The sequence below is a fragment of the Gadus macrocephalus genome, chromosome 4 (genome assembly GCF_031168955.1).
Source record: "Gadus macrocephalus chromosome 4, ASM3116895v1".
NCBI lineage: Eukaryota > Metazoa > Chordata > Actinopteri > Gadiformes > Gadidae > Gadus > Gadus macrocephalus.
Window position 1 is genome coordinate 3,428,404 of NC_082385.1, and position 21,147 is coordinate 3,449,550.

The 21,147-nt window shown below is 46.4% G+C and overlaps 3 protein-coding genes across 6 annotated transcripts in view; 2 read left to right on the forward strand and 1 right to left on the reverse strand.

Moving 5' to 3' along the window:
* Window positions 1–6,509: 6,509 nt before the first annotated feature.
* cdc123 (cell division cycle 123 homolog (S. cerevisiae)) lies at window positions 6,510–14,624 on the reverse strand. The gene is made up of 13 exons (XM_060049536.1): window positions 14,466–14,624; window positions 13,687–13,758; window positions 13,517–13,580; window positions 13,188–13,220; window positions 12,874–12,969; window positions 12,461–12,567; window positions 11,172–11,223; window positions 10,683–10,758; window positions 10,263–10,385; window positions 8,990–9,018; window positions 8,418–8,549; window positions 7,909–8,046; window positions 6,510–7,361 (listed from the first exon to the last, which is right to left on the reverse strand). Exons 1-13 carry the CDS (start codon window positions 14,537–14,539, stop codon window positions 7,290–7,292), a joined length of 1,068 nt encoding a protein of 355 aa, XP_059905519.1. The 5' UTR covers window positions 14,540–14,624; the 3' UTR covers window positions 6,510–7,289.
* Window positions 14,625–14,895: 271 nt separating this feature from the next.
* nudt5 (nudix (nucleoside diphosphate linked moiety X)-type motif 5) lies at window positions 14,896–20,477 on the forward strand. 2 transcript variants are annotated; one of them, XR_009525315.1, is made up of 10 exons: window positions 14,896–15,054; window positions 16,386–16,450; window positions 16,836–16,903; window positions 17,005–17,057; window positions 17,168–17,275; window positions 18,127–18,222; window positions 18,700–18,801; window positions 19,211–19,385; window positions 19,811–19,916; window positions 19,949–20,477. XR_009525315.1 is itself a non-coding variant. In XM_060049538.1 (10 exons), exons 2-10 carry the CDS (start codon window positions 16,394–16,396, stop codon window positions 19,918–19,920), a joined length of 657 nt encoding a protein of 218 aa, XP_059905521.1. In that variant the 5' UTR covers window positions 14,896–15,054; window positions 16,386–16,393; the 3' UTR covers window positions 19,921–20,477. The 2 variants fall into 2 exon arrangements, 1 of the variants encoding a protein (XP_059905521.1); XM_060049538.1 differs by having other exon boundaries at window positions 19,211–19,219; window positions 19,332–19,385; window positions 19,811–20,477.
* Window positions 20,478–20,839: 362 nt separating this feature from the next.
* The window catches only part of fbxo18 (F-box DNA helicase 1), a 31,612-nt gene continuing 31,304 nt past the window's right edge, over window positions 20,840–21,147 (forward strand). For 2 of the 3 annotated variants that reach the window (XM_060049527.1, XM_060049528.1), the window contains exon 1: window positions 20,858–21,082. In XM_060049527.1, the coding sequence (XP_059905510.1) occupies window positions 21,064–21,082 (19 nt within the window). In that variant the 5' untranslated portion in view covers window positions 20,858–21,063. Of the gene's footprint in view, window positions 21,083–21,147 lie in introns of all 3 variants that reach the window. The other variant, XM_060049525.1, reaches the window with a different exon arrangement.

Below are 21,147 nucleotides of genomic sequence, written 5' to 3' on the forward strand. Positions count from 1 at the left end.
ATCATTATCTCTGCAAATAACACGCCAGTAAGTCATGCTCGGGCAGGCTCGATCGAATCAGCATGATCGGCTTGGGACGACAACGTCCAAACCCGGGCAGCAGGAAGGCAGGCCCGCCATCGACTCAACAGCATCCCACGTCGACTTCAAGAGGTCGTCTGGCCAACCGAAGTGTATAAAAGCTGGCCCTAAAGAAAGGATAGCAATGCGACATTCGCATCAGAACAAAGTTTTGGCCTTCATCCTTTAAAGGTGACATCACAAGTGGGCATGTGCAGCACTGCCCAGTCCACCTAGATGTGTGCTGGATAGATCAGTCTACCAGCCTACACAGTGGATTTTAGCAAACGTGCTCATCGACCCGTCATACATCTGGGTGAACACACCCACTTGTGATGTCAGAAGCGGCAGCCTTTCAAAAAGGCTTGTGACGACGGGCTTATCACACTCACACCTGGGGCCGTGGGGCGTATAATATGTCACCTTTAAACGGTGTCTTACCGCAGCAGAAGAGGAGCTACAGAGCTACGTTCACCTCCTGCGATCCCTAGGTCTGGCTAATAGCTCGAGCGGGCAGAAATGCCAGCGCCCGCGTCACCCCTTTTATAGACTAGCTGGCAATTAGCTTGTTTGCCTCTCGCGCTCCCGACAAATCGAGTCAGCGGCGAAGGGAGCAGGTTAACTTGATAGCGTGCCTGCTGTCATTACTCCAGCTGTCAATAACAGGGGAGGGGGGGGGGGGCATCCACAAACCAATCAGCTTCCTCGTTGGGCCCCGAGCGAATACAGGGGGAAGTTAAACACATCCACAGCTCAGTGGCAGCCAGAGAGGCCATACATAAACACACACACAAGAGAAAACACACATACACACACAGAGAGACACACACACACACACACACACACACAGACATGACCAAACACAGACAAACACAAGACCAAACAAACAAACAAACACACACAGACACACACACACACACACACATAGACACACGCACGCACGCACACACACACACACACACACACACACACACACACACACACACACACACACACACACACACACACACACACACACACATACACAAAGATAGAGAGACACACACACACACACAAGACTAGAGAGACACACACACACATAGATAGAAAGACACACACACACACACACACACACAAGACCAATCACACAAACACACCTCAACTTTAACAAACACACTCACGGTATTTTATAGGGGTCATGTCATGCCCCCAGTGTGAGTGTGATCAGCCATGACGAGCCATTTGAAAGTCTGCCCGTACCTGTGCCTTAGTGACATCACAAGTAGGCGTGTCCACCTTGATGTATCACAGAGAGAGAGAGAGAGAGAGAGAGAGAGAGAGAGAGAGAGAGAGAGAGAGAGAGAGAGAGAGAGAGAGAGAGAGACGGACAGACAGAAAGAGAGGGATAGAGAGAGAGACAGCAAAAGAGAGAGAGGGATCGAGAGAGGGCTAGAGAAAGAGGGGGAGAGAGCGAGAGACAGAGAGGGAGAGAGAAGGGGAAGGGAGCTCCATAAATTGGCGGTGGTGTTGGGGCGGGGGAGACATTAGAGGGCCAAGTCGCTGTGACTCATCGCACGCGTGACGGAGGATGGCAGGTGGTCCAGGACGACTCAGCACTTCGGCCATCATGCAGGTCCTCCCGTACTGACTGCCTCCATCACTCCCCCAATCTCTCTCTCTCTCTCTCTCTCTCTCTCTCTCTCTCTCTCTCTCTCTCTCCCTCTCTCTCTCTCTCGCTCTCTCCCTCCCTCTCTCTCTCTCGCTCTCTCTCTCTCTCTCTCGCTCTCTCTCTCTCGCTCTCTCTCTCTCTCACTCTCTCTCTCTCTCTCTCTCTCCATTCCTCCCTCTCCCTCTATCCCTCTCTGTCTCTTGCTGACATTTTTCCATTTTATTCAGCTTTCATATTCCCGCTCCCGTCTCCTCCATGACCGTGCGTTTTATTTGTGTTCAATGCACTTGCTGGTTTGCCAGTGGTGGCAGACCTGAGTGCAGGACTGGGAAGGACTGATGTCCACTGCTCCCCGAAAACACAGGCTGGTAAAAGTAACACAATACGCAAGGACACCCTTAACCACAGTCACAAGCTACACACCAAGTGTTGCCATGGAACACCATGAACCAGCGGTTATTACTAGTTCCAGAACATCATGGACACTGTGACATGTGTCTAAGTGTGTAGTGAACGCACACAATTGTGTGTGTCTGTGTGTGTGCGCGTGTGTGTGTGTGTGTGTGTGTGTGTGTGTGTGTGTGTGTGTGTGTGTGTGTGTGTGTGTGTGTGTGTGTGTGAGTGTGAGTGATGATAGGTTTGCTGCGTGTGCTCTGACGTTGTTCTTTTGTGTGTGTGTGTGAGCTCAAACGTTGTGTGTGTGTGTGTTTGTGTAATTCGGACACAATGTGTGTCTGAGTGTGTGTGTGTGTGTGTGTGTGTGTGTGTGTGTGAGTGTGTGTGCGTGCGTGCGTGCATGTGTGTGTGTGTATTTATGCATGCATATGTGTGTGTTTGTGAGAATATGTGAGAGCATGCGTATGTGTGAGTGTATGTATATGCATGTGCGTGTGTTCGCAATATGAGCAGATTTGCATAAATGACAAATGTGTTTCTGCATGAAAGATTGAGCAGGCGCGGGGAAGCCTCACAGTGCTTGGCTCCACACCAGGGACAGATTTAGCCATTTTGTCCAAATGTTCTCAACCCATTGGATAGAAGGAAGCTTTCCACACACAGACAGCTTTCAATCTCTGGATCCAACACCACCAACACACACAACACCCCCGCATGGTGCAACTACCCTCGTGACAGTTATAGGCTGGAGCAGGCACTATGTCAGTGATAGAATAGTGGAAGGTTATGACTATCTTACAGACTATACGACTATGACACACCGTTGATGAACTCTTCGCCTCTATTCCAAGGAAGCTGGCTGGCGTGTTCTCACCAGTCTATTGGCGTTGTTTACACCCTTTAGACTGCACTGATGTGGCTCTAGCATAAAGGTTATCTTCTATTGGACAGGACTCAGCACAGCTGGGCTTCCCGTGGAAAGTGACTGGACCGAATCTTAATATAATTAACCGTCAACCGTCCGTGGCGTTTGCAAAAAATGTGCCAGCATCAGCGTCTTTAATTATTATTATTTTTTTTTTAAATACTCGCTACTCTTCCTCGAAATGAACGTGACGAGAAATAAGTTACTCATCAGCCAACACCACATTATTCGCGTTCACCACATCAAATAACAGCAAACTGGCAGAACGATATGATAAATGATATGATATTCAGAATGACACATGAGGTCCTGGTCCGGACAAGGTGGGCCGCCGGGAGTGAATCCCCGCTAAAGTTCAACCGGGCACAGTTTACAGATTACCCCCGCTGACATAACGGCCCCTCCACCGCTCGTCGAGACACCCCGACCGGACAAGCTCCGGCACTTACCCTAACCCTAAAACAACCGGACCCAGACCCCCTGCTAACCCCAACCCTAACCCAACCAGACCAGAGTAGACGGTACTCACGTCCCCAGACCTCCTTAAAGTCGAAGATGCTTTTGATGTCGTCCGCTTGTTTCTTCCACGTCCCTTTCCCGCCGTCTCCGTTCTCGCGAGCCATCGCGGCGGTACTCACTGCTCACCCCGGGTGGGCGGGCAGGGGGTACGGGGGTACGGGGGGGGGGGGATACCCGGGCGGACGGAGATGACTCGAGGAGTCTCGCTGGTGCTCGAGACGACGGGGCTCTCCTTTCCCACGGCTCACTTCCTGCTCGCGCGCCACGGAAAACGTCGAGCTCCAGATGATAGATCCTCAGTCGGTACACACGGCCAGTCACATACGCACACCTCTCTCACACACAAACACACCGAGCTGCCACCTTCAACGGCGGCACCTGCGACGACTCGTAACGGTAACACACACACACACGCGCGCTCTGCCCCCCTCTACCGCGTGCTCAGCCAACGGCGAGCTCGCTCTCTCTCTCGTCTCGCGCTACGCACGATGGGATTTTAGCCGCTCCTCCCTCCTCCTCCTCCTCCTAATCATTCCATCAAACGGCGCTACAATACATTGTAGCTCCGGTTGTTATGGCAACGACGGGAGATGCTGGTAGGACGCCGCTCCTCGCGTGCATGCGTGCCGTTCCCAATGCGCGCGTGTAGAGGATGTGGAGGGTGATGGGGTGCGCGTGGTTCATCACGGAGTGCTGTCATAAGTGAGTGAGAGACGGGGAGAGGGGAGAGAGAGGGAGATAGGGGAGAGAGGGAGAGATGGGGAGAGGGAGAGAGGGAGAGAGGGAAAGATGGGGAGAGGGTGAGAGAGGGATAGGTGGAGAGAGAGAGGGGGGGACGGAGAGAAAGGGCGAGAGGGAGAAGAGAGAGAGAGGTGAGAGAAAGAGAGGGAGAGAGTGGGAAAGGGAGAGAGGGAGAGAGAGAGAGAGAGAGAGAGAGAGAGAGAGAGAGAGAGAGAGAGAGAGAGAGAGAGAGAGAGAGAGAGAGAGAGAGAGAGAGAGAGAGAGAGGGGGGGGGGGAGAGACACGGCGAGATGGAGAGAGAGAGAGAGAAAGAGGGTGAGAGAAGGAGGGGGAGAGAGTGGGAAAGGGAGAGAGGGGGAGAGAGAGAGGGAGAGAGAAGGAGAGGGAGAGAGAAGGAGAGGGGGAGAGACGGGGGGAGGGAGGGAGGAGGGAGGCGGTTTCTGTGAGCGCACTTTCGCGGTGGACGCGGTACTCTGCTTCGCACTGCACCAAATAAAAAAGACCCTGACGTTGGATTCAGGGATACACTTTAGATTTAACTCTCCCCATCCCCCTCCCCATCCTCCCTCCCTCCCCCCAACACACCTCCAAAACAGATGGAAGAGGGCGCGTCTTGAATCCAAATCCGTTTTAGTCTGATTCGGTTTGTGGTTTGTTTACCCGTGTGTGTGTAATTTGCGAAAATGACGCAACACGTGTGGAGGTCTGTTGCGTTCAATTTGTCTTTTTTGTGTATGTTTATTTTGCGTGTTGTTGTTGCACAGCGCGCGATCTATTGCTGGTGCACGAGTTCTCTGCTCATGAGTATTCCAGCTGCAAACTACTGCAGGTTCTGTCTTCACAACACACATACACACACACGCAAACACACGCGCACACAAAAAAAAAGCCTTTGAGACACAGACACCCCTGGTTTGTACAGGATCCACACACACACACACACACACACACACACACACACACACACACACACACACACACACACACACACACACACACACACACACACACAGCACACACACACACACACACACGTACATCTCTGAGTCAGCGAATCCCTTCACTTTGCAACCCCATCCTCCTTTTCCATAACGAAACACCCAAACATCACGGAGCAAAAATATGTGTGACGTGACAGCAGCAGCATGTCTACACGCCGACTCACGTAGGCTATATCACAAAATGGGGAGTGAGAGGTACGACGGAGGAGGAGGGGTGAGGAAGCCTCTCAGAAGGGAACCCATCCCGCTGCGCGACTTACACTTTATTTTGCTGCATTATCCTTCGCTGAAGTCGGCCTGCGGTCACCGTCTCCCTTCTGCGGGATTCAGACAGTGCCGTGTGTCCGTGGCAAGCTTTCCGATCGGAATAACGTCAATAGTCGCAGGCTACCGCCAATGTACAGTGCAACACTACATGTTTTTAATAAGTGGTACACTGTGTCACTGACGTTTAATCGATCAACTGTCCGCGCCAATTGAAGCATGTTGCGTCGTTTTGAGAAAACAGCGCCCCCAGGTGGAGGCTAGGGAGCGGTGCAAGTAACCTCCGGTCAAGATCAACCAATAGCATCCAGCTGCAGCCCCGGCGCTGGAGCCTGTGGTGTGACAAAAGGGTCTGTGGTGTAGCTGCGGCAGGTCCAGGATTTTCGTCTTTTTTCGACGCGTTGCAACACAGTCGGCCCCTAGTTACCCAAGTTGAGCTTTTCAACGTTAATTTTTCTTGTTAAATGTCAATAAGAATTAATTAATAATTAATCTAATAAGAAAAAATATATAAATATACATGGCTATATATATATAGCTATTGCCTCTTACCTGTATTTTTTTTTTAATTAGATCAATTATTAATTTTATTGAAATTTAACAAGGAAAAATATTGTTGAAAAACTCGACTGGGGCAACTAGATTGTGTAATGTTTAATGACCGAAAACTTTGAAATAGCCATAAAAAACGCATGCATGTGTCCATAAAGACACAGTGACCCCCTCAAAAAAAATGCTGATCCAACTTTGCCACAGAACATCTTAGTTTATCAGGCAAAGTCAATTCTACCACATTAGCCCAGACTAGCAGGCAACTTCCGGGCAGCATTAATCGATCAATCCCCTGGAGAAATAAACAGCGCAATAACAAAAACAACGGCGTCTCCACGGTGTCGCTAAGGCCCATTTACCCCAGGCACATAATAAGAAATGTTACATAAAAAAGGACAATCAATTCTTAATATTCAAGTTTATTGCAGCAGGGGCAAGTCTGTGTGAGACGAATCAATACAGGTTTTAATAGATGTTGTGGAGGAAACACTCTCGAAACGGGTAAAACACATCAGGAAGGGGAGCCCTTGATACCCCGCCTCCCCGGGGAATACAACCGCCCCTTTATCTGCGGTAAATTAACTTGGAATGGTTATAAGAGGCTACCGTACAACTCAAAGCTCAGCCATGAACACTTTTTATTGCCTGAAAAAGCATCCACTGTACTGTGATCCCTCAGGTTTTAACCGAGTCGCTATGTAACTAGATCAGTATCCCTGCACCGGAAATGAAAACAACATTCATGCCACAAAAGCACATGTCTCAATCGCATTCCCAGTGGGGTGAGAGCAAATTTTCGTAACATTTAACGTGGTTAAACGTTGGTCTGATTTGAAAAACGTGTATCTGCAGTTGCCTTCTTAAAGAACACATTGTAACCTTCAGCCTTACAGCTAAGGTGGGACTTTACCAAACAGCCTTACATGTTGGCAAATTGTATGAATAAAAAGGTCAATAAAGTTTAAGTTGTACAGGACACAAAACCTCCCACCCATCAATACATGAAACAAAACAAGGAGAAAACACCTATAAGACTTTTGTAACAAGGAACAGCGAGAGCATGCATGCTAGCGACGCTAGAAGCTAATCGTCTGGACTCATTGGGGCCCTATGGGGTGGGGTTGGCTAGGTTAGCAGTATGGTTAACAAGCTAAGGGGTGACTGGTGTGCGGTTTGGTGCGCGTCACTGCGGCGCCTCTTCGTCCTGCTGCTCCTCCTCCTCCTCCTCTTCGGACGCCTCCTGTTGGTTCTTCTTCTGCGGAGAGAAGATAGACGGAACGTAGCGCTGAAAAGACGCTACCGCTAATGTTATGCTAGCCCCAGTGACGGTTAGAACAGAGGTCGAGTAGCCTCTACAAAATCAACACCTGGGAGTTCCCGCCCTATATGACGGATAGATCCGTTAAAGGGGTGATGTTACGCCACCGGGTGCGAGTGTGATTAGCCGCCACAAGCCGGTTGAAAATCTGCCCCGTCGCTGTGCCCTAGAGACATCACAATTGGGCGTGTCCACCTCGATGTACCCTGGATATATCAGTCCACCGGCCCACCCAGTCGACTGTAGCAAACGGCGCTCATCTATCCATCGTACATCTAGGTGGACACGCCCACATGTGATGCGTCACTAAAACACAGTCATAGGCAGATCTTCAGAAGACTTGTAACGGCTAATCACTCTCACACCTGGTGGCGTAGCACCCCCTCTTTAACCAGTCGGTAGGGTCCACTGGTATGGGCTTATAGATGGATCAGACACCAACCAACATCACACCTGCTGGGGGAAACGGGGGGGGGTCTTTTACCAGTTTGAGGAAGTCGATGAGTTTGTAGGCGTCTTCGCCGGTGGTGAGGTCGACAAAGTCCCGCGGGATCCGGTAACTCAGACACGGGCTGGGCTGTACCGTCACCTCGCTGGTGGTGTGGCGGAACGCTGGGCCCTCCTACACACAGACACACACACAAGGACAATGTTAGAACACACACACAAAATAACAATGTTAGAACACACGCACAAAATAACAATGTTAGAACACACACACACACACACACACACACACACACACACACACACACACACACACACACACACACACACACACACACACACACACACACACACACACACACACACACACACACACACACACTTTTGCTATTCCAAGGAGAGTTGTTTTTTTAAATGAAGAGTGTATCCAATGTAATCATCTCCCTGCTCCGTTCCGGTGCCAGAGAATTATAAAAACAACCAATCAGGAGCTTGGGGACAGTGCCAGGCACAGTCGTGTATTGGCCAATAATATTCAGTCATCACCTGTTGCTGGGCTTGTTCCCCTTCCTGCTGATTGGCCGAGAGCGGGTTCCCGGATGTAAGCTCCTCCCACGAGAACAGCAACGAGTCGGTCACCAGGCCGAAGGGGTTGATGTCGATGAGCCACACCCGTCCCTACAACACACACACACACACACACACACACACACACACACACACACACACACACACACACACACACACACACACACACACACACACACACACACACACACACACACACATATATATATATATATATAAAAAGGTGGACTACAGAATAATGCACAATTCATAATTCTCAATTAAGCAGGCGCACTTGATGACCAAAAGTGTTTCTGTGTAGCAGCCTTACAGTACCATGTCAAAAGTGTCCAAATGTGAAAGCTAAACGCAACACAGGTACGTGAAAGCGAAGTACTTGCAGTCACAAAAGAAGACATAGAAAGACATCCACTAACGCCGTTTTTTTGCATAATCTTTGTATCCAGGGATGCTATCAGAGTCCGCTACGTGTATGGTAGGACTGGACGGGGAATCAGCCTTGAGGTGATATCGGGGGCTAGATCACTTACGCAGCTGTCTCTGTACACATCCAACACAACTGTGGAAACAAACAAAAGACACAAACAACAACTGTGTTAGAAAGCCGAAGTGTGTCACTTCAAAATGAGTGCATGCTAATGCAAAAGACAGAAACAGCACTGCGTTAGAAAACCGAAATGTGTCACTTCAAAAATGAGTGCCAGCTAATGCACTGCAATTAGGCGAGGCTCCCCTGGGGCTCCTTCTCAATGCAGCCGCTAAATCACCCGTTTGTCTGAAAGTACAATAAATGAACCGAAATTTCTCTTTGTGACAGCGCGGCGAAAGTGAGTAATGGCTTTCATATTGAAAGCATTGTTGAGGTGGTTTGGGGATCGTTTTGGGCCCTGTTACATAACGGCTTTTTGACAAAGTACTGGGGCACTTTGCAGCCTGCTGTATTTTCTGGCTGAGTCACCAGAGACTTAAGAACATGAGTTCTTGTGGATGCATTGCAGGCGGCTCGCCGTCGATTCACACCATACTTGGCTTGGTTTGTGCGAGAGACACACGTCAGAGCTGCCACTCGGTCTCATAGGAACTCGATTGGTGGATAGCAGCAGAGCTACTTCATCCGTTTACTACTCTCACAAATCAGGCTTTAGATTAACATCTAAAGTCTAATTGCAGACAAGCTCAAGTCTGGGTCAACACAGCGCTTCATTTTCTTTCGCTTTATTTATTTATTTATTTTCGGCCAATCATGTTGCTGGAAGGGCAGGGATCTTTAGACACGCGTGACATGGAATTGGACTCTACTGGAAACAACGTGACGGATGGATCCACATCAAACATGGCATAGCCGATCCAGAAGAGGACTGATAACTAAAACGAGAGCATGTTTTCTACCCATTGTTGGAATCCCTCCTTGGCCAACAGCGAACGCAAACTGGTAAACTACTAAACTTTTCACGTAGCCGGTTAGGGTTAGGGTTAACGTCCTGTTTGGACACCACTTAGAAAAAGGGTCTGAAAAGGTTTAAAACCAAACCACTGTAGAAATACATTTTTGTTAAAATAGTCTTCTGAAAACTCCATCTTGCACCCTCAAATGAGTACATCTTCCGAAAAATATCTCCGTAACAAAACAGGAAACACTGCGTGACTCCGCCCCCTAACACCTACTGGTTTCCTGCCCAGGTGCTGTGCAGTCTCGCCCCAGAAGTTCAGCAACAGCATAGTCTAACGTCTGATTATCATTTCATAGATCTACATGAAGCCTAACCAGACCCTTCCCCGCCCCCCCCCTCCCCAGGAACTCACAGTCCTCGTCTGGGAAGTTGTAGCGGATATGCTCCTGGAAGAAGGTCTGGATGGCCTGGCAGACGTTCTCCTCCTGATTGGAGATGTGGTGGTAGTACTGAGTGTAGTCCCTCTGGCAGATCCCTGAGAGGAAGCAGCAGACCACAAAGCCTCTGGATCATCACACGGAGGCGAACAAGAATCCCAAGTTTGTGAAAATGTGTGCAGTTGTAATTCGTCACTTTCTTTCCAGGAAGAAATCCGACCTAAAGTACACCATCTTAAATATTGCCGTTTTACCATCAGTGTTAATGCAACCTCAAACCGAGAAGCAAGGCTCGCCCCAAAAAAACATTTCTCGACACCCGATGCCACAATCGCAGTATGTGATGTAAAACAAGCACTTTATCTGGGCCAGAGGAAATTTGAAATGAGGTTTACCGATAAGTTTGTTTTCTTTGACGAAGCAGCGGAACTCTCCCCCGGGAATGAGTTCGCTCCACTTCCTCAGGACGAGCTGGGACCAGAGACAGAAAGAGATGACCCAAAAGGTACTGTGTTAGATTCCCAATCATTCAAATTTACATTCAGGGTATTAGGCCGACGCTTTTGTCCAAAGCAACCATGCAAGGTAACCTTTGAGCTTTAAGGAGTTTAACTTTGAGCTGCTGCCACTATTGCATTCGGAACCTGTTTCGTATCTGTAGTACACCGCTAGCTGCTTTCAACAAAAGTTTCTAAATGATTACATATGCAAGTTCTTGTATGCGTAAAAGGTTTTCGTTAAAATATAGTTAGTAATCTGCTGACATCACAAGGAAACGGTAACTTCTAAATGAATGTACTTTGTACTACACTAGTGGCACTAATCTTTGCTGAGGCAGCTTCGCGTTTGAGCGGTTTCACAGATGAATCCTAGATGTGGAATACCTCATAGTTGATGACTGGATCCGGGGAATCTTGGTCACTGCAATGCAGGAATCTGCCGTATAAGGAAATGTTAGCGAGCAGTCCTTTACTCTTATTTTCATGAAATTAAAAACCGTACTACACATCTCAAAAGGATGGCAAGAATAGATCGACTTCATTAAAACAAAAGCTCTCATTTTACATTCACCCACGGGGCTTTGCCAACCTAAATTATTGGTAAGCACTCGCTCTTAACGCGAGAACCTTTGCACGTTAACAACCACCAGGTGACAAACACATTACTCTCAGGCGTGGCCCGCAGCAGATGTTGGTGCTCTGCAGTCGACGTGATTAATGGAGTTCAGCCCAGACGGAACTTAGCGGCAGACAGCGCCGATGTAATCAGCGGAGGGCGAGGTGCCATGAGTCTGCCACCGGGGGATTTTTTTTAAACCACACTACCGGCACACAGTGAGGGGGGGGGGGGGGGGGGGAGAGGGTGAGGGCGGGCTGGAGGGAGGGTGAGGGACAGAGGGAGGGTGAACGCGTGAGGGAGAGAGCGCAGCAGAGAAGGAGGGCGGCGTGGAGGAAGAATAGGAGGGAGACAGGGGAGGAGGGAGGGAGGGTGAACGAGTGAGTGAGTGAGGGAGAGGGGGCAGCAGAGGAGGAGTCAAACACGTATGAGTGAGTGAGGGAGGGCGGCCGCGACGGAAGGAGGGTGAGATGGAGGGAGGGTTGGAGGGAGGGAGGGAGGGAGGGAGGGTGAGATGGGGGAGGGTTGGAGGGAGGGAGGGAGGGAGGGTGAGATGGGGGGAGGGAGGGAGGCCGGGAGGGAGGTTGCGCTGGTTGGAGGGAGGGAGTGAGAGTGAGTTAGGGAGGGAGGGAGGGAGAGAGTGAGGGGGGAGGGAGAGAGTGAGGGAGAGAGGGAGGGAGGGCAGCATGGAGGGAGAAAAGTAGGGAGAGAGGGAGGGAAGGAGGGCAGCAGAGAGGAAACGGTGGGAGGGAGCTCAAGCTCTGATCTGAGCTCTCAACAGGTGTTTATCGTTTCCCTCATCTAAATGCAAAGCCATTTTGTTTGTGTGGTGGCTGTCATGTCCCAAAACATTGTTTAAGATTGAAATGCAAGATTAATGTACTGTGCATAATGCACTTTAATTTCCAGGTGCAACACAATCAATATTAGACAAGGCAGGATGTTTTGGCATCAATATATAGTAAAAAAAAAAAAAGAAGCAAAAACAACCACAATAAATGGTGTGCTCATGCCAACGTACGGAGAGATGTTAATGTGTCAAAGAGAGGTCGCTTACGGCTGCGTGAGGTCGTGGGTGATGAAGTCCGAACTCTTGAAGAGCAGAAATACGTCACTCAAACTCTGACACTGCAGGGAGCTGTTCAGGGCGATCCAGTTAGCATCCTGCATGGGGGAGCACGCGCACACTTTGTTAACGCTTTGTTGAAATGAAAACATGAATGGATGAAATTCAATCAGTGATGTTACACTTAAAAACAGTACTTATCATTGTGTCGCATCTTATCCTAGCTATCTTTGCTGTGTACGGGGAACGGGTTAACCTAGCGGTGGTTAGTGTTTGGCACTTGGTTCATCCTTACTGTACCGACAGCGATGGTTGTTTCTCTCATCTGACAATTGTACTCATTGTAAGACGCGTTGGATAAAAGCGTCTGATTAATGCCCTAAATGAAAATGTAATCTGTTTACCCGAGGAGCGCTCCAGTTGAGTTTAGGAAAGACTCGCCCACCCAAGGCGTTGATGGCCTCTAGAACTTTAGAGGTGAACTCTGGAAACTCTGGAGCCTGGCAAGAGAAGATGCAACATGTTTAAGGTGTTCATCTTTTTCAAGAATGTTTTCAACAGATGAACTATTTCCCTTGTCCCCCCCTTCCATCTTTTTACTCATATACGTTCTGTATTTTGTGATAAAAGCGCCACATAAAAGATTTGTATTATTATTCAAAACATTACGCTATCACATACACACTATTTTAGCCAAACAGGTTTCTCTGACACTCACTGTGACAGTAGCAGTTGTCTCGTCATCAGACCACTAGGGGGAGAGAGGAGAGGGAACACTGGTTTTAGTGGCACAAATTATATAATATCCATCCCAGACAGGAAATTCAGAAGACATCAGATGGAAGAAAATGGAAGAAAATGCAATGAAAATACACAGGGTAAAATAATGCCATCTTCAATTATATCCAGAAGGAAATATAGCCATTATATTCCTCCCTAGGATAAACAAAAGTAAAATTGTATTTTGCAGACCGAGGCAGAAACATCATGTAATCTGAAGAATCATAACAAACAAATGAAGGTCCCTTTAAGACAGCCATCCAGTACCTGGATATCTTCTTCCTCATCTGAGTCGCTATTGGTTGTGTGTCTTTGTTCTGTGTTGTGATCACTGTAAAAAAAAAGTATTAATTATTGTTATTATCACATTTTAATACAACATGCCTGTTATGTGAATTTGTGTGTTAAAAAACTGCAGGGATTGAATTTGGGTTCACCTCCCAGAGACTACCAGTGTACCATCGTCCAGTAAATAATCTATTACATTCTGAGGCAGTGGAAGAATCAAGCTGAGAGAAAAGAGGGACAAAAAATGTTCAATCATTTGGCAGTGTGATGCGTGCCATGACATTTCATCACTAGGAATCTGTGTGCTACATCCGTAGTATGTGCAGATATTTTGTATGTATATATTGATGTAAAAATCCTCCTGCTTTGTCGAATATGGATCTTGTTATACCAAAAAACAACAACATGAATTACACACAGTAAATGCATCTTTCAATCCAATCTTAAACAATGCTTTCGGCCAGTTCATTTGGCAGTGGGAGGTGTGTCATGACGTTTCATCACTATGCAAATGTGCGCTACATCAGTAGCACCGGGATGTGCGGATATCTCTTGACGTCACTTATCTCATATATTGACTAGAGCAACTGTCCAATAATAGTAAGAGTAGGGACAACAATGTTGTCAAAAATCTGTCATTCCTAACCATCTCTACATCGCTCCATCGTTCATTGTTAGGAAAAAGGCACAGCAAGTCCCCGAATGACACTATGTTATAAGATATATAAGACTGTATTTCAACATTTTAACCAAATTCCTCAGGTTTAGCACCACCAGTAACGTTAACGTCACTGATGGAGAATAGCTCCCTCAGCGTCTGATTCACCCTCACGTCTCCGTCCCCATAACATCATCCTCTCCATGGAAACATCATCCCCATGACAACATCATCTTCATCGCTTGACCTGATACGAGTCGGGGTATGTACCTTTTAATCGTATGCTTCTTAAATATCGGGTACCAGACCGAAAACTGACAGTTGACGACTTGCTCCTTCTTCATGCTGCAACTACTTGGCCGGAAGTGGTTCCCTCGGTAAATATTTCCCCCGTTGCATCGACGCTCCACTTCCTGTTCTGTTTCTCAGAGTAAACAAAACTTCCAAACTCTGTATGTGCTTTATCATTATTAACATTAGCGTTCATATATATTTTATATGTTTTAATTATCATAATATTACGACAAAGAATATCAACAAATTGACACCCTCGTCTTGTTAATATTTTAATACATTTATTTATTTACTGTTCTTTATTTGTACTGTATTTTTTTGTAATCTTGAGCAGAGGAATTGTGACCAACAATTTCCCTCTGGAATATGGGACAATGATATGGAAACTCCCTGGAGGGGGATGCTGTTCCCTGTGACACCAGGAGGCTGCTCTAGGCTGGAGGGGGACCTGTTTAATAGGTCCATGAGGGGAACGATATTCCCTGTGACAACGGGAGGCGGGTCTAGGTAGCACGGCCACGGTGACTTGTGACTTCAATTCATTAGAAAACTGTTCATTTTTCACGTGAGTAAAGTTTCTGCTCTTGTACATTTCCCTATGTACATGTTTTGCTTTGTCCCACTCGTCTCCAGACTCAACACATCTCCTTATTGTACACACAAACAGGAAATTAGATAAGATTTGGCCAGTTGCTGCATAAATTACGACAGGGATTGGGCTTGTATTGACCATCATTGCTATGCTGATGACACGCAAATCTATGTATCGCTATCACCAAATGACTATCGGCCCTTAGATCTGCTGTGCCAGTGCATTGAGCAAGTGAAAGAATGGATGTGCCGACATTTCCTTCAACTAAATGAGGACAAAACAGAGATAATTGTATTTTGTTCTAAAACGGAAAGGCTTAAAGTAACCGAACACCTTCACTCTCTGTCCCTGAAAACCTCAATCAAAGCCAGAAATCTAGGGGTTATCATGGATTCAGATTTACATTTCGACAGTCACATCAAATCAGTTACAAAATCGGCATATTATCACCTTAAAAATGTAGCAAGACTTAGAGGGCTCATGTCCACCGAAGACTTACAAAAACTTGTACATGCCTTTATCACTAGTAAGCTTGATTACTGCAATTGTCTCCTTACAGGTCTCCCAAAACAAACTCTGAGGAAGCTTCAGCTTGTTCAGAATGCTGCTGCTAGAGTTCTAACAAAGACCAAAAAATTTGATCATATTACACCAATTCTGAAATCGTTACATTGGCTTCCTGTAGGTCAGAGAATTGACTTTAAAATCATGTTGCTAACCTATAAATCCCTACATGGTTTAGGCCCAAAATATTTAACTGATATGCTTCCACTACATCAGCCTTCTAGACCACTAAGATCCTCTGAGACCAATCTGTTAATTATCCCCAGAGTAAACACAAAACATGGGAAAGCAGGATTTAGTTACTATGCAACAAATAGCTGGAATAAACTCCCAGAGGATTTAAGACTTGCCCCAACTCTGAGCACCTTTAAAACAAGACTGAAGACTTTTATGTTTGCTATAGCTTTCTGCTAAATCTTAAATACATTTAACTTTGCCTTTATTTTCTATTTTAATACTAAAATGCCTTTTTCTATTTTATGTTTGCTTTAGCTTTCAGCTAAATATCTATTATTTTATTTTATTGTATGACAATGTTTATATGAAGCACTTTGAGTCTGCCTTGTGTATGAAAAGTGCTATATAAGTAAAGTTGCCTTGCCTTGCCTTGCCTTGTAGTGACGCTGTTTGTTCATCCATTGAGAAATTGCATCATGGTATTTGCCTGAACATATCATGTCGAAAAAGGTCGCATGAAATGCTATAGTCCCTTTGTAACGATGTGATCCAAACACGTACAGATACCAACATGAGCGGCTTCAAGCATCCCAACGCTACCACCACCCCGCATGTTGTGAAGGAAGAGGTACAGTTCAGCTGTAATATACAATGTAATCAGTATGTATTCAATAGCATATGTGCAGCTGTACTGTACAATGTGATCAGTATGTATGAGTTTGTGTTCAATAACATAACAAGGTAATGTTATGTACTGTACAATGTGATCGGTATGTATTCAATAATCTGTCATCTGTGCTGCTTGTGTATGTTGTGTCATTTGTACCTGTTTACCTGTAGGTCCTAAATGTTTTGAGGGGCCTTCCCAGGGACGCAAAATGACTTTCAGTGCCCTACTGACAAATATAGTAGTATTGTAATGTTCTGAACTGTAAAATGTGATCATCAGTATGTATCCAATAGCATAATATCTGCCATACATGACTCTTTATTGTGTCATTTGCATCGTGTAGGCCATGGCCGAAGGGAAATGGGTCAAACTTGACAAGACCACATACATGGACCCCGCTGGAAACACAAGGTACTGCGTGTGCTCTCATTCTAATGGCTTTAACATAATATCCGTTGCTGTAAATGTCCTCTTTAACACTCTTAACACGTTTGTGTCTTAATTTCTTCAAGAACCTGGGAAAGTGTCAAAAGGACAACCAGACCACTCAACACTGAGGCGGATGGTGAGGCTCAACCCAGTCTTTTAATTTAATTCCCCTCCCAGTGTGGTCCTCTTGGGCGTGTTTTTCTTGTTCACATGGCCTCACCACCACCACCACTTGTCTCCTTGTAGGCGTTGGGATAATTGCAATTCTGAAAAGGACCCTCCACAAAGACTGCCTTGTCATGGTAAAGCAGTTTCGCCCACCACTGGGATGCTGTTCCCTGGAATTCCCCGCAGGTAGGACTAGCTCCAGCTGTGACCAGATTAACATCTTTGTTGGATCTGAGGGCCATTTGTTCGCCCACAGTATAGCTTCTAAGTGACCACTTCACAATCATCAGTTCACACTAGGGCCACCAAAGATAAGAATGTCTAAATGACATATTTCAACACCTTTCATCGTTTTTATTTTGTCTTCCACCGTCTAGGGAAGATGATAAAGAAAAATGCATGACCTGCTCTAATGATAGCTGGTAGCTTCTTGAATTCAATTGAATTCAATTACTGTGGTACTTTTTCTGACGCTGTCCATGACTCCTGTTCTTTTTCTATTTGGTTTAGAGTTGTCTTGTGCCAAACCAGGTTATTTATTAAACATATTTCAGGTTATGAACCTCTTTTTTTTTTTTGTGATGTAATACTCTTGCCTTGAAGCTAGAAACATCCAGCTTCTGTGGCTGTCACACCCTATAGTAAGCCAATACAATAAATGCATTCGGGCTGGTCGAAAGGCAGACAGACAGGCCTACCTGTCTTTTATGCCTAGTTGCCTACCTACCTGTCTGTCTGCTTACCTATCTTTCTTCCTACTTACCTGACTGTCTGTCTACGTACCTGTCTGTCTGCACTCAAAGAGAACAACCGGATTCTTCGACAATGCTAGGCCGACCTATCTGAGAAGCTAGCGAGCTAGCCTTGTGTTTTGGGGGCGTGGCTTCGGAGGGAGGCGTGACGAGAGGGATGGGATTGGCTAGCCGTCGGGATTCACCACACTGCCGGACCCTGGCTCATGTTGTGCACAGACCGCTGTGTGCTAGTGCGGACAGGACCGGGGCCGACGCCTCATCTCGTGTGTTTTCCCTCCCCAGGGCTGATCGACCAGGGGGAGGGGGCGAAGGAGGCGGCGGTGCGGGAGCTGAAGGAGGAGACGGGTTACATGGGGGAGGTGGTGGGAGTCACACCAGGTGAGGGGGTCTCCTTGGATGGGCTAGTGCTCGCGTGCTAGCGTGCTAGCGTTGACCTGGTGTTGTTGACATGCTAGTGGTGATCAGCACGGGGTGCAAGATGTCTTGGCACTAGGAGTAGTGTGCTCTTGGATACAAATGGTCCATCATAAAACATTGTGGTCACATAACCTTTTTATAATGTTTTATTTTGAACACAACCCCTTTTTTATTGAGCAATTCAATAAAAAGTTCACCAATTTCACCTTGAACAGAAAGTACATCTTCCACACACAAGTACACACACGGATCACTTTTTTGACGATGTTTAATTTGAAGTGCGACAGGTTTTATTTTCCAAATGCCTTAACTGAATATGTTACATTTTCGGTCAGACCACACACTAACCATGCTGTTCCGCCAAGATGAATATGATGATGGTATGGATTGAGGCTCTCCTGCTCTTGTTGATTGGTGTGTCTGTCGTCTTGTCATCAGTGACCTGTCTGGATCCCGGCTTGTCCAACTGCACCACCAACATCGTCACGGTGATAATCAACGGAGACGACGGCGAGAACATCCACCCCAAACAGCAGCTGGGTGAGCACTCACTCACTCACTCACAATAATCTACTGACACACAGCAGCTGGGTGAGCACTCACTCACTCACTCACAATAATCTACTGACACACAGCAGCTGGGTGAGCACTCACTCACTCACTCACAATAATCTACTGACACACAGCAGCTGGGGCAGCACTCACTCACTCACAATAATCTACTGACACACAGCAGCTGGGGCAGCACTCACTCACTCACAATAATCTACTGACACACAGCAGCTGGGGCAGCACTCACTCACTCACAATAAGCTAATAAGCTTTTATTCAGATACTCACTCGTGTACCATCTTCTCTTTATTACATTTTTATTTTACTGTGAATTTAGTCATTGTGGTTTTATTGTCATCTAACTCGTCCCCTGTCGTTTCTCCCCTTCCTTCCGCAGGTGATGGAGGTAATGAAATAAAACGCATTCAGTTTGAAAATGATTGCCTTAATAATGAAATTTGCATGGCAACTTTTTTTATACCGTGTTAAATCATCACAGAAAACGTCTTTCCCTCCAGAATTCGTCGAAGTCATCCTCGTGCCTCTGGCTGAGTTCCAGACCAAAATAGATGGTTTGTTTTTAACATGAAACTAATAACATATTTTTACACATAGCCGAGGGGGGGGGGGGGGGGGGGTGTGTGTGTGTGTGTGTGTGTGTGTGTGTGTGTGTGTGTGTGTGTGTGTGTGTGTGTGTGTGTGTGTGTGTGTGTGTGTGTGTGTGTGTGTGTGTGTGTGTGTGTGTGTGTGTGTGTGTGTGTGTGTGTGTGTGTGTGTGTGTGTCGGCAGTAGCTCAGGAGGTAGAGCGGAATCGGAAGGTTGCTGGTTCGATCCCTGGCTCCTCCTAGCTGAGTGCCGAGGTGTCCCTGAGCAAGAGACCTCTCACCATGACTGCTCCCGACAAGCTGGCTTTCCCCTTGCATAGTTGACTCCCCCGTCGTTGTGTGAACGTGTGTATGAACCGTTGTACATGTTAACGTACTTCCCCCTTGTGCAGAGATGCTGAAGAAGGAGAAGATCGTGGTGGATACTAAGGTTTACCTCTACGCCATGGGGATGGTGCAGGCCTTCTTCAAGCCCAACGAGCTGCCGGTACTCAAGCAGTGAGGTAACGAGGAGACAAACGAGTTTTGAGGAGACGAGGCTATAGGAAGAACGAGAGAGAGATTGTTGCAGCCTTTCGTGGATACGCAATCTATGGATCACTCGGTCAACATGGAGCACTAGTCGATTAGGTAACTCGTTTGAAGTGCTCAGGTTGTAGGTTTTTAAAACTGTTAGATTGTTCATCGGTTGTGGTTGATATAGTCTCTAATATTAAAGTATTGCTGTGCACCTTATGTCATTAATAATGTCCCCTGCCGTTTTTAGAACCCGAACTGCTACCCACCCTTTACATATATGTTGTAACAACTGTATAATTACATACGGAAATGACTCTTCCAACATTCCTAACTTTCTAATGTTTTGCCATTTAAGCTATTCTTTAATTCGCTGTAAGTTTGCTATATGGAAATAACAGTGTGTGCCTTAATTGATGTGGTTTTGTAGCCCAATCCAATTTTGCACTTGGAGAATTTTAAATGTAGGAAATATGGTGTTATATTGATAAAATTGATATACCTGAATTGCATTGAAATAAAAACATACTACCAACTGCTCAAGGTTGTTACATTTTATTACTTCTTCGTCATTCAGAGTTTCACTCAAATCTTTTGAGGGATTTGGTAGAATTGTCAATGAGCGTTTATCTTCTTTCCGAGAGCAGAATAACTTTATTATCATCGTATAAAAGCCAGTATTGGCTTTTATATACCTAAACTATAGGTTTTAGTCTAGGTATATACATTTTTCTAGTATTTTTTTCTAGTTTTGTATTGTGTAATTGTAATTAAATTACATTTTCCAGATGTAAAAAAAGTATTTTATCCAGTGTACCGAAGAGGGCGCCAGAGTATACGCGTTCACTGTCCACGACCGTCGAACAAGAACTCCCATCGCGAGATTTGCGACCGGTGTTTGAACTTTGGTGCTCAATCAGTATACATAGGGAGTGTTATTGAATTTCTAAAACACCTGTTGGATAAAATTCAAACTGGTGGGGGACAATAATGTCGAACAAGCATGGTATCAGTATAGCAACACACAGTATTATGGAGCGGTGCCATAGTGCTGCCTGCTAAAGGCTTTTTCGCTTTCACTTGAGGACCATGTTGATTTGTTGACAACATTCACTCCCACCCAGCAAAGATGGAGCTGGCCAGGACAGGTGAGACGTGCTGGCTGAAAGCCACGGAATAGTTGCACTGCTATAAACGTATCCTTATACCACAA

Excerpts from the sequence above, each read along its gene's own strand:
- cdc123 (XM_060049536.1), bottom strand. The coding sequence starts at position 14,539 with ATGAAGAAGGAGCAAGTCGTCAACTGTCAGTTTTCGGTCTGGTACCCG. Across the intron at positions 13,759-14,465 it reads AAGAAGCATACGATTAAAAG|CTTGATTCTTCCACTGCCTC; the intron begins GTACATACCCCG and ends CTTTTCTCTCAG. Across the intron at positions 10,759-11,171 it reads ATCCAGTCATCAACTATGAG|CTCGTCCTGAGGAAGTGGAG; the intron begins GTATTCCACATC and ends CTCTGGTCCCAG.
- nudt5 (XM_060049538.1), top strand. The coding sequence starts at position 16,394 with ATGAGCGGCTTCAAGCATCCCAACGCTACCACCACCCCGCATGTTGTG. Across the intron at positions 16,904-17,004 it reads GACCCCGCTGGAAACACAAG|AACCTGGGAAAGTGTCAAAA; the intron begins GTACTGCGTGTG and ends AATTTCTTCAAG. Across the intron at positions 17,058-17,167 it reads ACTCAACACTGAGGCGGATG|GCGTTGGGATAATTGCAATT; the intron begins GTGAGGCTCAAC and ends GTCTCCTTGTAG.